General features: G+C 47.5%; 1 protein-coding gene across 3 annotated transcripts in view; it reads right to left on the bottom strand.

Annotated features, from left to right (window-relative positions):
* Nucleotides 1-19,434, bottom strand: part of LOC144713481 (uncharacterized) — a 31,060-nt gene that overhangs the window by 1,891 nt on the left and 9,735 nt on the right. For all 3 annotated transcript variants that reach the window (XM_078588071.1, XM_078588073.1, XM_078588072.1), the window contains 10 exons: nt 9,476-9,564; nt 9,034-9,100; nt 8,845-8,960; nt 4,003-4,069; nt 3,844-3,892; nt 2,976-3,061; nt 2,565-2,827; nt 2,422-2,477; nt 2,097-2,182; nt 638-730 (listed from right to left, as the gene is read on the bottom strand). In XM_078588071.1, the coding sequence (XP_078444197.1) occupies nt 638-730; nt 2,097-2,182; nt 2,422-2,477; nt 2,565-2,827; nt 2,976-3,061; nt 3,844-3,892; nt 4,003-4,069; nt 8,845-8,960; nt 9,034-9,100; nt 9,476-9,564 (972 nt within the window). The remainder of the gene's footprint in view (nt 1-637; nt 731-2,096; nt 2,183-2,421; nt 2,478-2,564; nt 2,828-2,975; nt 3,062-3,843; nt 3,893-4,002; nt 4,070-8,844; nt 8,961-9,033; nt 9,101-9,475; nt 9,565-19,434) is intronic.

The following is a 19,434-nucleotide window of genomic DNA, read 5'->3' as shown; positions in this document are numbered from 1 at the left end:
AGCAAAGATGCTTTAAGCTTTAAAGCTAATACAGGTTTTATTGTTTCACTTGTCGAGTTCTCATGAAACTTGTTACTTAAATAGCATAAATGGACCAAACTGCACAATGGGCCAATTTAGAAGGGGCAAGAAACCAGGTGTTTTGGTGTTAAAACTATAGGTTTAGGTGCCTTTTTAAGGAGGAGCTGGAGAAGTTTACTTTGTAAGCGATTTTTAGGATTGGTTCATGTGAATTTACCTTCTCAAATCTGTAGTTTGCATTTTTCATAAAATATAAAATATCTAAATCAACAGCTACAGGTTTAAATGCCAGGATTAAATATATCATACGTATGTCTCTCTGATACCAATTTATTGCAACCCTAGGGTTACTATAGGGAAGAGAGGTATCAAAGACGAAGAGAACTAGATGAAAGAGATTGATGAGCTGAACACAGTTTATATTAACTTCCTTTTTGTCCTCCAAGGGAAGAGGGCCACCTAATTTCAAGGAAAATACAAGAGAAACGGAAAAAGACAGATATACTCCTGGAGGGGTATATTACCGTATGGGAAAAATAAAGATAATTTTAGAGCTTAAATATATTCCTATATTTAACGAAAATCCCTTACAGAATAAGAAGGAAAGCAGAAATACCTTCCAGGTCTTCAGGCCTTGACGACGAATCAATTGTGGGAGACCTTCCGATACATCAAGAAGTTCCACAGAATTGCCAGACCTCCGAAGAATCTGATCACAAATGAAAAGGTGGATTATGGCTAAGAAGAGAATCAATCCACAGATGCTGATTAGTGGGCAAATACAAAAATTAAACATTAAGAAAGGATAGCAGCCTCTCTTAATCTTGTTAACATGACTAGTATGTGCAACATGTAGGGTTGGACATTTAGGACCAAGGACCAGTTTGACCAGACCGAACCGGGACCGTTGGTCCTCCACTTGAGGGTGGACCGGTTGGTCAAATAGGCTTAGGTCCAAGGGACAAACTGGACCGGAAGTAAATTATTAACTATTACTAAGTATTTTCCCTAAAATTCTAAAAATATCAAATCCAACCTGCCGGAGAGGTTTCTATTGAGCCCAACATAGCCACCATATATTTGACCATCCGTGGGCATTGATGTAGAGTATATTTAACATAACCAAGACAATAAATTTTATACTTTGACTTTGACATTGACCAGTCAACCTGACCAGACCAGGACCAGTCCAGATTAGAGATGGTCGTGCGGTGCGGTGCGAAAATTCGCACGGAGCGTGCGAATTTTCGCATGCACAAAATGCCCTGCGCGGTGTGCAGTGCGCTTTTGTGCGGAAAAGCGCACCGCACGGCGCACTAAATTCGCACATTTAGAAGGAGGAGGAGGAGGAGGCAGTCACACTGAAAATTCGCATAACGGCGAATTTTCGCACCGCACCGACCCCTGTGCGATGTGCGGTGCGGTGTGCGAAAATCCTGTGCGATTGACCGCACAATCGCACCGCACATGCGCCCAACCGCACGAACGGGATTCGCTTGCACGGTTTGGATCATGTCTAGTCCAGATTGAACCTGGTCCGAACAAGAAAAGATTAGAACCAGACTGAAGTTAAGGTAAGTTTTAGGTCTTTGCTAAAAATTCGGACAGTACTGGGACCATCAAACCATAGCAACACGTTTCTCAAGAAGGCATACGATCGTTGTCTTTGTTATGGGTTCACCCAGACGTATTACTGGACTGTTGCCCATCTCAAGGGCTTAATAGTCATACAACCAAATTCTGTCTCTGTATATCTATAGCACATTCCCGTAATTCATTTTTTGCCCTATTCTTGTCTCTCTTCCCGAACATGCTCGGGAAACTTGACAAACCTAAATAATGGCATTTAGCTCGCAAACTATAACATCGAGAGCATAAGAAACGACAAAAATTCATCCACTTAAGAAGGATTACAACAAATGCTTTCACAGAGACAATTCGTTGGCAGTCTTTCTCCATTCAGAGAGAGAATCACTGAAACCAGTCATTCTGTATTCATCAAACCTTTTTATTTTGAAAGAGTGTATTCATCAAACCTTACAAAGCAGAGAATAAATCTCCAGTAACTATCGCACCTCAGCCACAACAGCCTCATTTTCAACAGGATTCATGGAACAGGTTGAGTAAACCATTCTTCCTCCAACTTTAAGTAATGCAAGGCCTGCACGAAATGATTTCATTGTTTTCTGTTAACAATAACTAAGGAAGAATCTATGGGAACAGATCTCAGGTAGAAGAAAAAGAATGTTACTCAAAGAGATTTAGCCTAGAGAACTTCTATAAAATGATTCCATTTAGAAAGAAATAAACTAACGATGGACATGAATCCCAAAAAGCAAATGCCTACAATAAAAACTTTGGATAATGAATTAACAAGTTCTTGAGAGACCAACAATTTACCTCGCATTGCAATTTGGATCTGAAGGCGATGTAGCCCATTACCCATTCCCGAATTCCTGCAATACAATATTCATCTCTTTGTTCAAAATGTTGCAATGTGGGATAAAAAGCCCATCAATTTAAAGGGAAGTTTCTGCAGTAACCATTTTCGCCAAATATCTGGAGCTTTGCGAAGTGTTCCATCTCCACTACAAGGGACATCACAAAGAACCCGATCAAACAGCAACTGGTTAATCATTGTCTCTTCTGTGGCACACAACTTGAAATATTTTTTTTCTTGGTTAAAACGGCAACTAGGGAAATTTTGCGCTTCATGATTGGTCACTATTAAATTGGCACTGCACATTCTTTTGGTCTGATGGATCAAGAGATTGCATCTCTGGACATCAACGTCATTTGCTATCACCTACACGATGGGGAACAACGAATTTAACAAACTTCGTAGACAAGTTTTTTTTTTTTAAGAAACTTGTTAGACAAGTTTCCTCCAGTTAATTGCTAACACAGAAATTAACCTAAACGAAAAAATAGGATAAAGAGATGAGAAATGCAACCAGGCCTCTGGGAAGCAATCCAACATCAGACGGCTGATGCATCATCTCGAGTAACTGAAAAGTTTTTGACCCGGGAGCGGCGCACACTGCATTTAGAATAAGCAAAAGTATAACCAAAAGATTTCAGCCACCGTAATGTTTTCTTCCCAAACAAGCACAGTAAGAGAGATTAAATAACAATCCGGTTCTCTTCACGGAGTCATACAAGAAGAGTCTGATTGTTTTTGATCAAATAGAAGAATCATCTGATTCTTTTTTTTGAATAAGCAAAAGTATAACCAAAAGATTTCCGCCACCCTAACGCTTTCTTCCCAAATAAGCACAGTAAGAGAGATTAAATAACAATCCGGTTCTCTTCACGGAGCCATACATGAACAGTCTGATTTTTTTTGAACAAATAGAAGAACCATCTGATACATTTCCACAATGTATAGAACAACTATTGCGGTAATCCATAGGAGACTTCTGATTCGCTGTGAATTGTTTTTGATATACATCAAAGATGTCATGTTTCGGTCAGGGTTTGCCCTAGGTGAACTTTTTAGTACTGTTTGGACATTGAATTTACACATGTTGAGAGACGATGTAAATTTTGACCATGCAACAGTGTTGCCAGTGGACTCTCCAAATGGAAGAGCAATCATTGAGGAAGACAATTATTTCAAAGATTTTTTCCATTTTTTTGGTTAATTAATAAAGTTTTTGACGTTCTACAGGATTCAAGGAAACAGTTCAGGATTCATTTGTCTTGCCTTGTCTTGAAAGGCCATTGCAGACCCTTCTAACCATGAAACAAAGGCCTCGCCGAGATCCATAAAAACGAGAAATACCAAAGTAATGATCATAATTAAGTTCCAAGAGGGCTTACTATCAAGTATATGATGATCTGGCAAAACATCCAAGAACAGAGGAGGAACCTACGTCGACCACCAAGAGAAACGAAATAATGCAAGTCCACGGGGTCAATAAATATCCTTGCTTAGATACAAAACGAAAAAAAAGGAAGAATAGACAAGATAAACTTTACCATGCTGACAGCTTCTTGTCTGGTAATATTACCCGTTTCATTTTCAAGCTTAAGAAATTCATGAAACCTGCAATTAAGGATCAGTATCTATGGCTTACAACAAGGAAACATTATATGGAATGGAAATGAAATACCCTAAGAACCTCATGCTCAAACTTCAACTTTTAGACGATCAGGTAAAAAATAACTGGGTTCACCATAGAAACTTAATGCAAGCTACAAAAAAAATGGGTCTGAACCTCTAAAACTACAATTATTTCCCGTTCTTTTTCACAAAACGCAAAATGACTTGCCATGAGTCAGGCACTGAGAAAAATCTCATAGATACTTGACAACATACAAAATTCTAGCTCATTAAGAATGAATCTAGTCAAGCTGCGACACTTCTCCTATTTCTTCTAACCTCTCCGTTATAATTTGTACTTTCCTGCAAATACCGGCATTTATATTTGTATCTTCTAAGTGGATTTCAAGGCTTCAACATTGTGAGGTCTTCGATAAGACTTCCAATACTTCTGTCTAGTATTGCTTCCCCGTCCACGCTAATCAAGAGCCCCTCGATGGATCTTGATGCTGTAGATCTGAGAGTTACCAGAAAAGGTAACAAATTTAAGAACGTGCTGAGTTCCAAAAAGAGAGATACGAATGAAGAAGTACAACATCTGATAGAAGATACAAGAAGGTGCGGGATGTCGAGAGTCATGCAGTATCAGTCATGCTCTCTTTGCCCAGGAGAATCTCCTAGCCAAGCCAAAATTGCCACCACAAACTTCAAATAAAATTCAGTGCCTGGCGCCTTCTCTTCTTTTGCAAAAGCCCTCTGATAGAGACCTTGAAATAGTTTTCTATCAAGGAAAGGAGTTTTGAGGAAAGATAGAGAACGACGGATCAGGAAAGTAGGAAGATAAAAAGGTAACATGACGGGTTACCAGCCCATACTGGCACATGTAGTTCTCAAAGGAGCATCTCCCATACCAAACCAGCCTCTTTCCTGCATCTTTTCTCCTTTATTGCCAAATAAGTCAACTGACTACTTCTTGAAAATGGTATCCATGTCAAGGGTATCAGAGTGGTACATCATAGAAGTCTGAAGGGGATTATAGAATGTTATCAGAGTGGCAATCAGGTCTGTCCTTACCATTTCTTGTCTTCTTTTTCAAACGCTTATCCCAAACCGCATTCCCTGAACATTGACTAACGGGAACAAAGGGAGAGTTACAGAGTTAACCACCAGGCAACAACAACAAGCGTTGTCAGCAGAAGGTGTTGGAGCTCAGGTATTAACCAAGCCAATGCCCTCAGGAACCACAGTGTCACAGTAATCTGCTTCTGAACTAGAGATATTTCTTCAGATGATTCCCCCGAGTACTCAGGAGCAACTGAAGTACAATGGGAAGAATCTCATTGACTGGACAATCCAGAACATCAATGGGGAGGGAACTAATGTTCATCTCACAAAGGAAACTGATCCGTTGGATGCGAAATAGACCACCCGGAACGCGGATAATGCAGAGAATACATTTTTATTCCGAGGATGTCGATGAGATTAGAAAAAAATAAATGAACTTTGGGATTAGAAAAAAGGTCATTGTTTTCATGGAATTGTTATCAATTTTCACAGAAAAACTAATGACAAAATAAAAGTCAGAAGTTCCTGAAGTTCAACTCCTCCATTCGCTAGAGTAAATAAGTACCCTGGAAGTCGCCAAACTGCCCCAGGAAAAAATAAATGCACCAAAATATCTCTTCCAAATGCTGTCGATGACTGTATCTTCTAAGTCACTGATACAATCCAGTAAGCCCACTAGGGGCATTTCCGTCTTTAGACAGTTCCTTTACGTTTCCTATAAGTATGTAGCCCTCCTTGTGGGAGGGCAGGAGAGGAGTTAAGTGTTTCCTTCCAGTAATATCTCTCTCTCTCGCTCTCTCTCGACGACGTCCACCCCGTCGAACCCTCCAGCGACGTCCACTCTGCCGGTCCTCCGACCACTCTTGACCCTCCGGCAACGTCCACTCCGCTAGGGTTCACCCCGTCTTCGATACGATCCTGGTTGGGATCCTATCACTGGTATCAGAGCCATTCTGCACCGCCGTCATGGCACCGGCGCCGCCATTCCAGGCCCAATGTCGTCGCTTGCGGTGCCTGCCCCGGCCTCCACGGGATCCGGCGAAATCCCACCCCCGACCTTGGAAGCTCTGGCGGCCAAGGTGGCCGCCCTCGATGTGGCTCAGACCACCACCCTCGAAGGTCTCGAGCGCCACCGAGAGGTCTGGTCGGAGCAGCTTAAAGCCGTGGTGGGGGCCGTCACCCACGAGCTCGTGGCAGTCATCTCCGCTCAGCTGGAGACGGCTATGTTGATGCTCCAACTGCCCCTGCCGGCAGAACCCCCACCGCCCACGCCTCTTCCGCCCTTGGAGCCCTACCCGGCTGGCGAGGCTCCGGCGCTGCTTGTCTTTGTGCCGTCCTCCTCCACCGCCCTCTGGCCATCGCTCGCCGAAAGGGCACCTGCAAGCACGACCCCTGCCGATCTGGAAGTCGAGGGTGAAGCTGCTGCCACCCTTACGAGAGCCGCCGCCGCCACTCCGGGAGCCTTGGGCTGCGCCACGGCTGCCCCCCAGGAGGGGAAGGAAGAAGGGCGGCAACGGTGGCGACCACCGCCATGGGTGGCATTCCCCACCCCTCGACGGCCGCTGCCGCTGGGGTCTCGCCCTGGGGGCCACTCGACCAGGGCATCTGCCTTTGGCCGAGTCGGGCCCCGGAGAGGGCCCATCCGGCCCATCCCGCAGTGAGAAAGCCCGCCAGCGTGAAGCTGGCAGGCCTGATCCACGGAAAAATGGGCCGGCCATGGGGTTTCTCTCCCTGACCAGCCTGCCTCTCCCTCAGGCGGGCCCGTTTCTGGCGGGCGACCCTGAAAACGGGTCCGACAGGGGGTATTTGCCCACAACGGACCCGTTCTGAGCCCCCGAGAACCCAGATCGAGAGGGTGACCCTCTGAACGGGCCGGCAATGGGTCTAACGCCAGAGACCAACCCCATTGGCCCTCTGGCCGGTCTGTACCCGAGGGACGACCTCAGTTACACTCGTCAAGACATCGTCCACTCCCGCCCCGGTGGCTTCGCCCGGACAGAGCCGCCACTGGCGCGATCCATCTCCCCATACCGCCGACCTGGTCAACCAGGACTCCAAGCAACCCGCTTCAACCCACGCGGGGACAATGCCCTCGATATCCGGCCACGACATCAGGGGCCCCGCCAGCCACCTCGCCTCCCACCGGTCATGCCCCGCCATGATCGTGGACTAGTGCACACCATGGAGGACGACATAGGGGACGACGACTACGAGTTTGACTACCACACCTAGGACATCCAGTTCACGGCCGCCGAGGACGTGTCGGCCACCCACCTTTGGGACACCGCCACCGCATGGCTGACCTTCCCGTCTTTTTGGACGGTGATCCGGAGCGCTGGCTGCAACGCGTGGAACAGTATTTTCAAGCTTACCCCGCGGATGATGCGGAACAGATTCGCATGATCTCATCTTACTTGGACGGGACCGCATCTGCCTGGTTCTGCTACCTCGACAATCGCATCGGTTTCCAGAGTTGGGGGGACTTTAAACATCAATTCAACCGGCGTTTCAGCACTGTGGATGAGCTTGTGTCCGAGTTCATGAGCCTACTGCCGCCTGGTCAACCTGCGCCAAACCGGCACTGTGGATGAGCTTGTGTCCGAGTTCATGAGCCTAGTTGGCTACCTCCCCGCCCTTGCCGAAGAAACGGCCATGTATGCCCTCTATGCCGCCTTGCAGCCCAAGATCCGATGTGAGATCAACCGCTATGCTCCTCAGACCACCAACGACCTCATTGACTGTGCATTTGAAGCCGAAGCAATCCTCCGGGAAATTGCAGATGACCCAGCCGCCACCTCCGACACCGGCGCCCTCAAGGATTCCACGGCTTCAACACTCACGACAGCGACCAGCAACCACAGCCTGTCCAACCGCCCTTGCTGGCTCAACCTGACTTAAGGGGAATTCCTCGCCTGCAAGGCTCAAGGTCTGTGCTATCAGTGCAATGAGAAGTTCTTGCCAGGGCATCAATGCTTCAAAACGCTCAACATCCACATTGTCATGCTCGACGACGCCCCGCACGCCGATGACATCCCGGCCGAACCGACAACGGATGACGACCCACCAGCTTGAGGACAAGCTGTGTCTTGAAGGGGGGAGTAATTGATACGATCCAGTAAGCCCACCAAGGGCATTTCCATCTTTAGACAGTTCCTTTACGTTTCCTTTATGTAGCCCTCCTTGTGGGAGGGCAGGAGAGGAGTTAAGTGTTTCCTTCCAGTAATATCTCTCTCTCTCGCTCTCTCTCGACGACGTCCACCCCGTCGAACCCTCCAGCGACGTCCACTCTGCCGGTCCTCCGACCACTCTTGACCCTCCGGCAACGTCCACTCCGCTAGGGTTCACCCCGTCTTCGATACGATCCCGGTTGGGATCCTATCAATCACCTTTCAGAAAACAGAGAGTTAATTTTAAGCATGCAAAAACCAGGTTTTGCTGTTTCCCTCAAATCATGGCGGATAACAAGTAATAAAAATTAAAAAGCCAGAAGGAGATCCATGAAATCATAATTAACAAAACTATGGTTAACTAAATAAACTCAGGGGCACTTCAAGCAAAAAATGCAACGATAAATGGACTGCTGTAGTGCCATCAAATTCGATGAAAAAATCAAGCAAACAAAATGTAATGTGATGCAATCGTACTCTTTCAAAGGAAAAATATTTAAGTTCAAATGTAATGGTTGTGATCATTAGTCGTACAAAAAATTTCACCTCTCAAGTGTCTGAGTTTTTCGAAGCTGCATGCGCGAAAAGTTGGAATGCCAGGCTAGATTCCCAGGATACCAGGGCAAAGGCATGATAGACTTTGCACCAAGCTCATGCTCAAGCTGCCAACGACATATAAAATAAGCAAAAAACTGAAGGAAAGGGAAAAAAATTGTGGAATCACCCGACACATACATCACCCTCTGGCAACTTTGAGAAGTCATTCTCCAACTGCGATTGAATATCTTCATAAAACTGAGAGCTGAGAGACAAATAAATGTTAAAAACATTATATTAGAGATCTTAGAGGAAAAACTAAACCCTGGAACATAATCTAAGAGTATATGTCAGAAGTAAAAGCCTAAGTAATTATTTCTTGAACTGAACAAAAATCAGAAATGAATTATTTACCAAGAAATCACAAATATTATGGTAAGTGTGTGGATATATTCAGCAAAGCAGAAATGAGAATTATGGAAAGAAGTCCTACACGGATCAAACAAAATGATAAATGATCAAGGAGGAACTTTTGTATAATTCAGTGGTTAAAAGTCATCCCCAATCATTAAACAAAATATTCAAGGATCAAACATGGATATCTACGGCTTACGAGAAAAGTAAAATATTTTTCAAATACCTAGAATTGATCCTGAATGCAGCCGGTAAAGGCGTCCGGAGAAAAGATATAAACTTGTCCCACTCCTCTTCAGATACAATGCTTTGTTCCTGTCAGCGGAAACATGAAACAAGTAGAAGACTTTCAACTTCGTATACAATACAATGAGATACTATGGTGGAGAGAGAGAGAGAGAAATAAAGGAATAGATAACTAGGAAAGCCTAGAAGAGTATGGGAGAGACTGCACAAGCTATGTCCACTATGTTTTTCACAAAACGTTAACGGCCCTCACAGCAACCTCTCCCAAACACATTCAAGCTGACACGACCTTCTGGAAGGGCTAAATGACAATGCTTTGCCAAGGCATCTAAAAGATTTTGCCCGAGAAGAATGACAGGAAGCACTTGAGAGTATGACAATAAGCAAATATGAAACATCTAAATAGCATGAATCCGATACGAACATAACCAGATAATACTTAAGGAGAACATGTGGGAGACATAAACATGCCGACTCAAACAGCATGTGAGAAAGACACGGTGATGAGCAAGATCTTTTGTCTATATATACAAGGGAAGGGAACTGAGAATTCTCTGTTCCTGAAGACTACTTCTATTGCTGGAAATTCTTGGAGTTCTTGGCTCAGATCCACACTGTGTATGTTCAATCTCCAGAGGGTGTCAACTTGTATCAGAGTCTCAGATCTTCAGAATATTTCATGGAAGATTACAGTTCCGAGTTTGGGCAAATCATACAAGATCAAGGCAACAGTCAGATGATCTACATCGTGTAATGGAACAGAAGCAGCTCTCAAGGAAAAATAGGAAGGTAAACTTTCTACCTCAGTTCCATTGATAAAATTGGAAACACATCAGTCCGCTCAAGATTATTGAAGTGCACGAGATAATCATTTCAAGAAAGATATTCTACCGCCATTCTGTGGCTTTCAACTGAAAGCTTGGATAGAACACATGGAAAGATTCTTCCAACTCCACACTATAACTTATAAAGACAAGTTGCATCTGGTTAGGTTGTACCTAGAAGACTGTGTTGGACTGATTCTTCTTCTCCAAAAGGCATTTCAGAATACAGAATTCAGAGTTCACAAGATTATAAAGTTCAATTTGAAAAACAGTATGGCTTATCTACTTGTTCTATTAGAGATGCATTATTCAATTTGCATCAGCAAGACGTTATTCAAGAATACCAATTTGACTTCAAAAGATTGGCAAGGAGTATTTCACATTTGGGATCTAATGACTTAGAAGATGCGTACATCAAGTTATAGAAACCAGAAGTCAGGATGGAGGTCATTAGGCACATACCATATGGCATGCAAAGAATTATCCATTTATCAGCTCAGTCTGGCAAGAGCGACAATTCTTTCTTTCTTGTTATACTCATCGAGCACAGACCAGTGGCAGTACCATTAGACAACATGATCAAATTAACAGATCAAGGAGGCAAAGCAAATTCAAGAATTCTTGAGCCACGATCAAGATCACAATAATGTGGATAATGGTGAAATTCAGCAGTTTCTCCAGAAGAAGAAGCATGTAAAAGGCAGTTGGACCCATAAAAACATTGTTGAAGTGTTGAGAATCAGGCTCCACATTCAACAAAGAGGATTTGAGCACTCATTTTATTTTACAAATTGAACACAGCTTGCATCATCTTGTGGCAGAGCTACCGACTTTGCAAAAAAGATGTTGAAGGAGGTTGAAGCTTGTTTGGATGCAAAAGGTACAGAGATTGCTGAAATTGAGGAGCATAGGGAAATGCAGAAAAAATTTGACTCAACCATGAAAAGAAGCACGTCAAAATGGATAAATTGATGAATGTAATGTCGGCACATTTTGATGCCCTATATATTCCAATCCATGTTTGAAGGTATATAATTTCAGATTCTATCAGCACTTCGACACTTCTTATAGTACCTTCCTATGCTGACTAAATCGATGGTATGAGAAAATTTTGCATTATCAGTGGCCTGCGAGTCTAGAACCCATGGGGGGTCTTTACTGACCATACAGCTTCTGGAAGTCAAGGAAGAATGATTAATCATAGGAGAGATGAGATAAATCATTCACCCGAACGTGTCAAAGGAGTGGAACTTAATATTATCTTCAGCTGATCCAGATCTTCTTTGAGCTTTATGAATTCATCTTCCCAGCACATAATGTGTAACGACCCTCAATATTCTGGCTCAGATATACGCGATTGATGAAGATATATTCAAATCCCAATGAGAGAAATGAGCTCCCATAACTCCCGATCCAGAGAAATCAAGAACCAGGTGTCATACAAGGTAGATGTGGAGAAGAACAGAGGAAAAAGAGAATAGAGTAGACATTCCAAATAGAAAGAGTACACCTAGAGACACCAGATCTGTAATCCCCTTCTGGACAAGAGGATCTCTCTGCTCCAGTCAAGTCAAGTAACTGCTTCTTGGAGATTCTTTTTATCTGAAAAATGATTTATGGCAATCACCTGACTAAGCGTTAACCACCCAAAGTTACAGGTGAAGAGAGCTAAAGCTCTCCTCTTACATGGTCAACCCTTCCCTTAACTGTTTACACCTTGAGGGAACCATGATGCCATGAGACCCTCGACCTCTTGGGCGAGCCGTCATTGGACACCTTACTCCCGCCTAAAAATTGCCCCATTGCGGTGTAGACAGATTGCCTAGAGCACTGTCATTGCTTGGCCCCCATCATCCCTCATCCTAGAGACACCTGTCCTTATGAACTCCCAAAAGACCACCTTCGACGTCACATTCGTTTCCAGCTATGCTTGGGAGGCCCAAAGAGAAGAATAAATGGTTGCAGTCTTCATCGCCTCTTGTGCATAAAGTGCATGTCGCATCCTCTTGCAATAGATGTATGTCACCAGTTTCTTGCGCAGTAAAAGCCTTCCAAAGATCTTAACCTTTAGAGGAACCTTAAGGCGCCAAATGGTCCGGCATGCCTGGATAGTTGATTGGTCCTCATTTCCCTGACGTAACCTTGTGTAGGCTTTCCGAACTGAAAAGGGAGTGCATGTTCAAACCCATCCGTCTTTTCTCCATGGCTTGGCCGGCACTGAATCAAAGCTTGCTGCATGCCTAACAGGGCACCTGCTTCTTCGAGATTTTTCGAAGTCCAGTCGCCAGAGTTGATCTCCTCTTTATTTAAAGGACAAATGCGGCCAGTCCCACATTTATTTGGATTGGTCCATGTGGGATTAATTTGTACTGTGCTGGCAGCTTCATCTTGCCCTTTTGGAGTGACAAGTCCTGGGAAGGACCTTATCATGATGGCAGGAGGAGTTATCTCAGTTGTCGAGGATGCTAGAGTTCACTAGCTGTTGGCTTGGTTGACCCAACCCTAGGTCGTGAGGTGAAGAGAGAGAGAGAGGGCAGAACAGAACAAAGAACACAACTTTCATTAAAGATGTCTCCCGAGTACCCTAAATATAAGGGGTGCACGGATTGGGTACAGTTAATGGGCCCATTACTTATTACACAGATTGGGCCCATTACTCATTAAGTAATACAAGATAAAGGAAAATAAAAGAAAACTCTCCAGTTAACACCGAGCTATTAGGGGTAGAACCAACATGTTGCAATAATGTACGGGATGCATTAGTTGCACTCAGATGTCTTTGACTCTGCATCTTGGACTTATTATGTAACTTCCAGAGCTGATATTTTGGACTGATTATTCTTTCTTCTCACAGTAAGAACACCAGAATAGACTACACAGCTCTCTTTCCGTGCTTCTTATGTGTTACAAATTTTTCCTTGAGATGCATGTGAGAGAGGAAAAAGAGAGAGAAAGAGAGCGAGGGAGACAGCAAGATCCAGGATATTTCTCCTCCTAGATGGGCCCTGTCGTTACAGTAAATCAATCAACTGCGCTGTTTGCTCCATGAACATAGATGATTGATCCACAGGACCCCCCTCGAAGTTCGGGACCAAAGTAGATTGGACCAATCTATGGACAGATAGGATCATACGGATCATTTTTTTTTGAAATATAAAAGGGGTGAACACCCGATGAATCAGTGAACCCCCCATCAGGACCTTACAGTCCCCTCACCATATATCCGATCAAATTTGAATCCTTCCCTCTCAGCTAATCGCTTGCTGGACCCATGTTGCTTTTAAACCCTCCACTTTGTGTATCGAGGATTGTCAGCTTCCAGCTGATCTTGCAGTCGTGGAGCTTCTCCGCCTGTTCAAACCCTAGCCGCCAGAGAGAAAGAGGGAGGGAGAGAGAGATTCAACTCAAACATCCAAAAAACCCTTAATGATTCAAAAAGACATACCAGTATTTAAACTGGGTTTACAGTTATTGGGTCTCACAGATCCAATATGACGGATCTGCCATCATAAGGGCATTTCTACAATAACCAGAATTATAGGGTTTAATAAAATAAAGTAAAAAAGGAAAAAATTAAACGAGGAAAGTGGTGGCTGTCAGCTGACAACCCCCCTCAAGAGAGGGAGGGAGAGAGAGATTCAACTCAAACATCCAAAAAACCCTTGATGATTCAAAAAGACATACCAGTATTTAAACTGGGTTTACAGTTATTGGGTCTCACAGACCCAATATGATGGATCTGCCATCATAAGGGCATTTCTACAATAAGCAGAATTATAGGGTTTAATAAAATAAAGTAAAAAAGGAAAAAATTAAACGAGGAAAGTGGTGGCTGTCTGCTGACAACCCCCCTCAAGCTGGGAGATATATATTCTTCATGCCCAGCTTGCTAGTCAGCCTTTGAAATATGCTTCCAGGTAAGCCTTTGGTAAGAATGTCTGCTGCCTGATCTACTAACTGGACATACTTTGTCTTGATTATGCCTTCATCAATTTACTTCCAGATGAAATGTCTGTCAATCTCGACATACTTTGTGCGATCATGTTGAACAGGATTAAGTGCAATATCTGTCAAGAGAGGAAGGAAGAAGATAATGACATAACTCAATAGAGTACATGGCTGGGTATACATATACCCTAGGAGGGAGAGAATGATAAGAGGGCTAATAGGCTTATAGAATAGGGCCCATTAGCCCATAAGGCTGACTATCTCACTAACACCCCCCCGCAAGCGAAGTATGGATGTCATCCATGCCGAGCTTGGACACTGCACGTTGCAGGAGAGGTCGAGATAGTCCTTTGGTAAGGACATCAGCAGCTTGATCAGCGGATGGAACAAATTCCAAGTCAAAGATGCCCTCGTCCACGCGCTCCTTGAAGAAGTAGCGGTGGAGTTCCATATGCTTGATCCGTCCCTGTTGGCCAGGGTTCTTTGCCAAGGCGATTGCCGACTTGTTGTCGCAGTAGAAGTGGATCGGGCCGGAATACTCCACACAAAGGTCATGGAGAATTCCGTATATCCACTGGCCTTCAGAGGCCCCATCGGCAAGTGCCCGGTATTCGGCTTCAGCACTGGAGCGGGACACTTTGTCCTGCTTGCTGCTCTTCCAACTGACAAGACTGCCGAAGACAAAAGTGCAGTACCCCGTGGTGGAACGACAGTTCACAACTGAGCCGGCAAAGTCCGCATCAGTGTACACCTTCACGGTCCGCTCCATACTCCGAGGAAAGAACAAGCCCTTCCCGGGGCAGCCCTTTAGGTACGCAAGTACCCGGTTGGCCGCCTGACGATGAATCTCCCGCGGAGAGTGCATGAACTGACTGAGGAGGTTGACGGCGAAACTGATGTCGGAGCGGGTGTGGGTCAAGTACAGGAGTTTCCCCACCACCTGCTGGTATTGATATGCGTTCACCGGTGCTGAGTCCTCCCCCTTACCCAACTTGACGTTAGGGTCGATGAGAGTAGTAACCGGTGCACACTCAGTCATTCCGGTCAAGGCCAGTAGGTCAATACTTCTGCCGTGACACAAAGATCCCCCGGGGGGAGTAGGCCACCTCAAGGCCGAGGAAGTAGCGAAGAGGCCCGAGGGCCTTGATTTTGAACTCCTTGGCCAACGCAGAGCTGAGGCAGCCGGCCTCTGCAGAATCGGACCCCGTGATGAGGATGTCGTCGACGTACACGGCCAAGATGGAGACACCCGCGGAACTGTGACGGAAGAATAGGGAGGCATCCCCATTGCTCTGAGTGTAGCCCTCGGTCTTCATGACCGAAGAGAACCGACCGAACCACATCCTCGGTGACTGTTTCAGTCCATAGAGAGACTTCCGCAGCCGGCAAAACGGTGCCCGGGGGGCCAAGGGTATACCCGGGAGGTGGCTGCATGTACACCTCCTCCGTCAAGTCACCGTGGAGAAAAGCATTCTTCACATTGAACTGTCGTATCGGCCAGTCGGAATGAGCCGCAAGCGCCAAGAGGAGACGGACTGTTTCCATCTTCGCCACAGGAGAGAAGGTCTCGAAGTAGTCCACGCCATACGACTGAGTAAACCCCCGAGCCACAAGTCGAGACTTGAGGCGCTCGAGAGTACCATCAACATGATGCTTCTTGGCATGAATCCACTTGCAATCCACCGCCCTCTTGCCAGGAGGAAGTGGGACGACTTCCCAAGTGTGGTTCTTGAGCAAGGACTGCATCTCCTCATCCATCGCCGCTTTCCAATGAGGAGAAGCAAGAGCATCAGATAGGCGACGAGGGAGGGGATGCGACTCGATGTGAGAAAGAAAGGACCGGTAGGAAGGGCTTAGCCGATCAAAAGAGAGATAGTGAGATAAGGGGTAGAGAGGTGTGCGAGTGCACTGACGAACCCCTTTCCGAAGGGCGATAGGCCATCCCAACTGAGCATCATCATCAGTAGACGAGGGTGACGCATCGTCCGACGGAGGAGCGGAAGCAAAGGAGGGAGAAGAAGATAGCTCCCCGGGGGTAGGGGGAGGCTTCCCGGGGGAAGATGGTGCACTAGGAGAAGGATACGGTGCACCAAGAGTAGGAGGTAGCTCCCCGGGGTGAGAGATGGACTTCCCAGGGTTAGGAGGTGCACTAGGGGGAGGATACGGTGCACAGGGAGGTGAGACGGTAGGAGGCAAGGGAGAGAAGGTGGCTGGGGACGGCGACGGTAGAGGAATGGGTCCCACAAACGGAAAGGGTTCCAAGGAAGGAGTCGAAGACGCCTCAACCAGCAGAAGGCGTGGCGAGGTAGAATCACCGAAGTAAGACTCATGCTCGGCAAAGGTGACGTTTGCCGAGATGAAAAATCTCCGAGACGGAGGGTGGTAGCAACGGTAACCTTTCTGGAGAGAAGCGTACCCGACGAAGACGCACCGGAGAGCTCGAGCATCGAGCTTCGTGCGAGTGGGAGCCGTATCGTGGACGTACGTCGTGCACCCGAAGATGCGAGGGAGAAGTCCAGTCCGCAGTGAGAGATGGGGGAACGCCGTGGAGAGACGATCCAGTGGGCTGACAAACCCGAGGGGCTGGGAGGGGAGACGGTTTACGAGATGGGTACTCGTTAAGACCGCCTCACCCCAATACGCCCACGGAACAGAATAGTTCAGCAGAAGGGTACGGGCGGTCGACGTGACATACCCGATCCGACATTCTGCCATACTGTTCTGTTCAGCAGAGGACTCGTGGAGAATCCCATGGTCAGCAAAGTACGTGGCCAGCTCGGTGTTGACGAAGTCCCGGGCGTTATCGGAGCGGAAGCGCTGAATACCTCGGCCAAACTGAGTACGAACCATGGTGCAGAAGTGACGGACCGTCAGAGCAACCTCAGATTTGGCGGTCAACAAGTAGACCCATGTGTAGCGGGTGGCCTCGTCAACAAAGATCTGAAAGTATCGGTGGCCCTTTAGGCTAGCCTGCGGGGCGGGTCCCCAAACATCACTATGGATGCGAAATAATGGAGTGGAGGAGTGCGAGGTGGACGGAGAGAAAGATGAACGACGGTGCTTCGCCAGTTGACAGGCATCACACACGATAGTCTGAAGGTCCAATCCAGTACACATCGAAGGAAAGAGACGCTGTAAAACTGAAAATGGCGGGTGACCCAGCCGTTGGTGAGCCAACTGGAGACGTCCCATACGCTGCACATCCGCCGGTCGGAGTTGGCGGTGAAGCAGGAAGCACCGAGAGCGCCCCCCATCGTCCAACAACAGCAACCCGTTCTCCCGCCTAATCGGTGTAGTCCGACCCACCTTGTCAGATAGAAACATCCCGTCAGGCTGGAGGTGAAAAGAACAGGACAAACTGTCAACCAAACGCTGAGGAGACATAAGTATAGCTCGCAGGGCGGGGACATGAAGAACATTGCTGACCACTCCGAGGCCGTCTACAAACACTGCCCCAATTCCAGCAACACGCAACCGTCCACCACCGGCTGTAAGAACTGTACGGTCCCCACTATGCCTTTCGTAGGATACAAACCGGTCATTGAACGGGGTCATGTGTTCGGTTGCCCCCGAATCAAGAACCCAGCTCGTATCCGATACGAGAGGCGAGTAAGAAGCCGTACCACAATGCCACTGTTCAGACTGAGGGAGAGAGAACGCACCAAATCCACCAAAATGTGCCGTCGACTGAGTCGGAGTCTGCATAGTAGCCACTTGGTCACGGAGACGGGCCAAGTCGGCTTGGAGCTGCTCAATAGTCGCCGGGCTGGTAGAAGAGGTAGAGGAGGAGGCAACCATAGCTTTCCCTTCGGTAGCCTCCTTTTTCCGGTTGTCGTACTGACGCTTCTTGCACCACTTGCGGAGATGTCCAGGCTTGCTGCAGTAGGAGCAAATCAGCCCAGAGGGGGCCGCCTCCGCGGGGGGAGCAGGAGCGGGCGAGGGAGGCCGGGCGAGGAGGGCAGTCGAGTCACGAGCTGCCTCCGAGGAGAGAGTGCCAATGACATGAAAATGACTCTCCTCTTCCTGGAGTTCCTTCACCAAGTCATCAATGGAAGGAAGGCCTTCCTTGCGATGGAGGGCACTGCGCCGAGTGTCGTCATACTCCTTGTTTAGGCCATAAAGAAACCCCAAGAGGCGTAGGCGAAGAGTGTTCTGGAATGACTTGCACGTCGGATCATCCGTCGGCAAGTACTAGTCCACCTCGTCCCACAGCTTCTTGTGTTCCAGCACATTCCGAGATGGACAGTGCGCCTTTGCGAAAGTTGCTGGCTTTAGCAACGAGCATAAAGAGGCGCCAGTTGTCCCCTTCGCGGCCGCAAAATTTGTTGGCCTGGTCCCAAAAACCCTTCACGGTGGAGCAGCGAGGGAACCTTTCACGGAATGAGGGTGCCAGGGAGGTTATGTAGAGCCATCCAAGGACGAAGTGTTCCTCGGCTTCCCACGCCGCATAGTGTGGATGGGTCGATGGAAGCGGGGCTTGCGTGCAATGCTTGAACAGTTGGCGAGCCTTGAGAGTAGTCTCGACAAAGTGACGCCACTGTAACAAATTCGGGCCCTGGAGACACGTCGTGTCGGGAACCGCCGGCAGAGAATGAGTAACCTTGTGTGACAAGGGTTCTCGTTGAAAGTCTGCATCGGTGAAACCATCATCTGGGACGGCCGGTTGACGCGTCTGGCCCGTGGAGTAAAGTTCCTCCGACATCAGAGCTGTGGTCTCTACGGAGACGGCTGTTGTGACTGAGGTTGCGGCCCGTGCTGCGGCTGCGGCTGCGGCTGCAAGCTGCGGCTGCAGCGGCGGCTGCGGTTGCTGGCAGTGGCTGCGGCTGCTGCTTCGGCGGCGGCTGCGGCTGTTGGCTGTGGCTGCTGCTTCGGCGGCGGCTGCGGCTGCTGGCTGCGGCTGCGGCGGCTGCTTCGGCGGCTGCTGCGGCTTTTGCTGCTGCTTCGGCGGCGACTGAGGCAGCTGGCTGCTGCTGCGCGCGGCTTCGGCTGGCGCGCGGCTGCGGCTGCGGCTGTGCGCGGTTGCAGCTGGCGAGCGGCTGCGGCTGTGCGCGGCTGCGGCTACGGCTGTGCGCGGCTGCGGCTGTGCGCGGTTGCGGCTGTGGCTGGCGCGCGGCTGCGGCTGTGCGCGGCTGTGGCTGGCGCGCGGCTGCGGCTGTGCGCGGCTGCG

This window comes from Wolffia australiana, chromosome 16 (genome assembly GCF_029677425.1).
Source record: "Wolffia australiana isolate 7733 chromosome 16, ASM2967742v1".
NCBI classification, from domain to species: Eukaryota; Viridiplantae; Streptophyta; class Magnoliopsida; order Alismatales; family Araceae; genus Wolffia; species Wolffia australiana.
The sequence above is the reverse complement of the archived record's forward strand: the minus strand, read 5'-3'. Positions and strand labels throughout refer to the sequence as shown.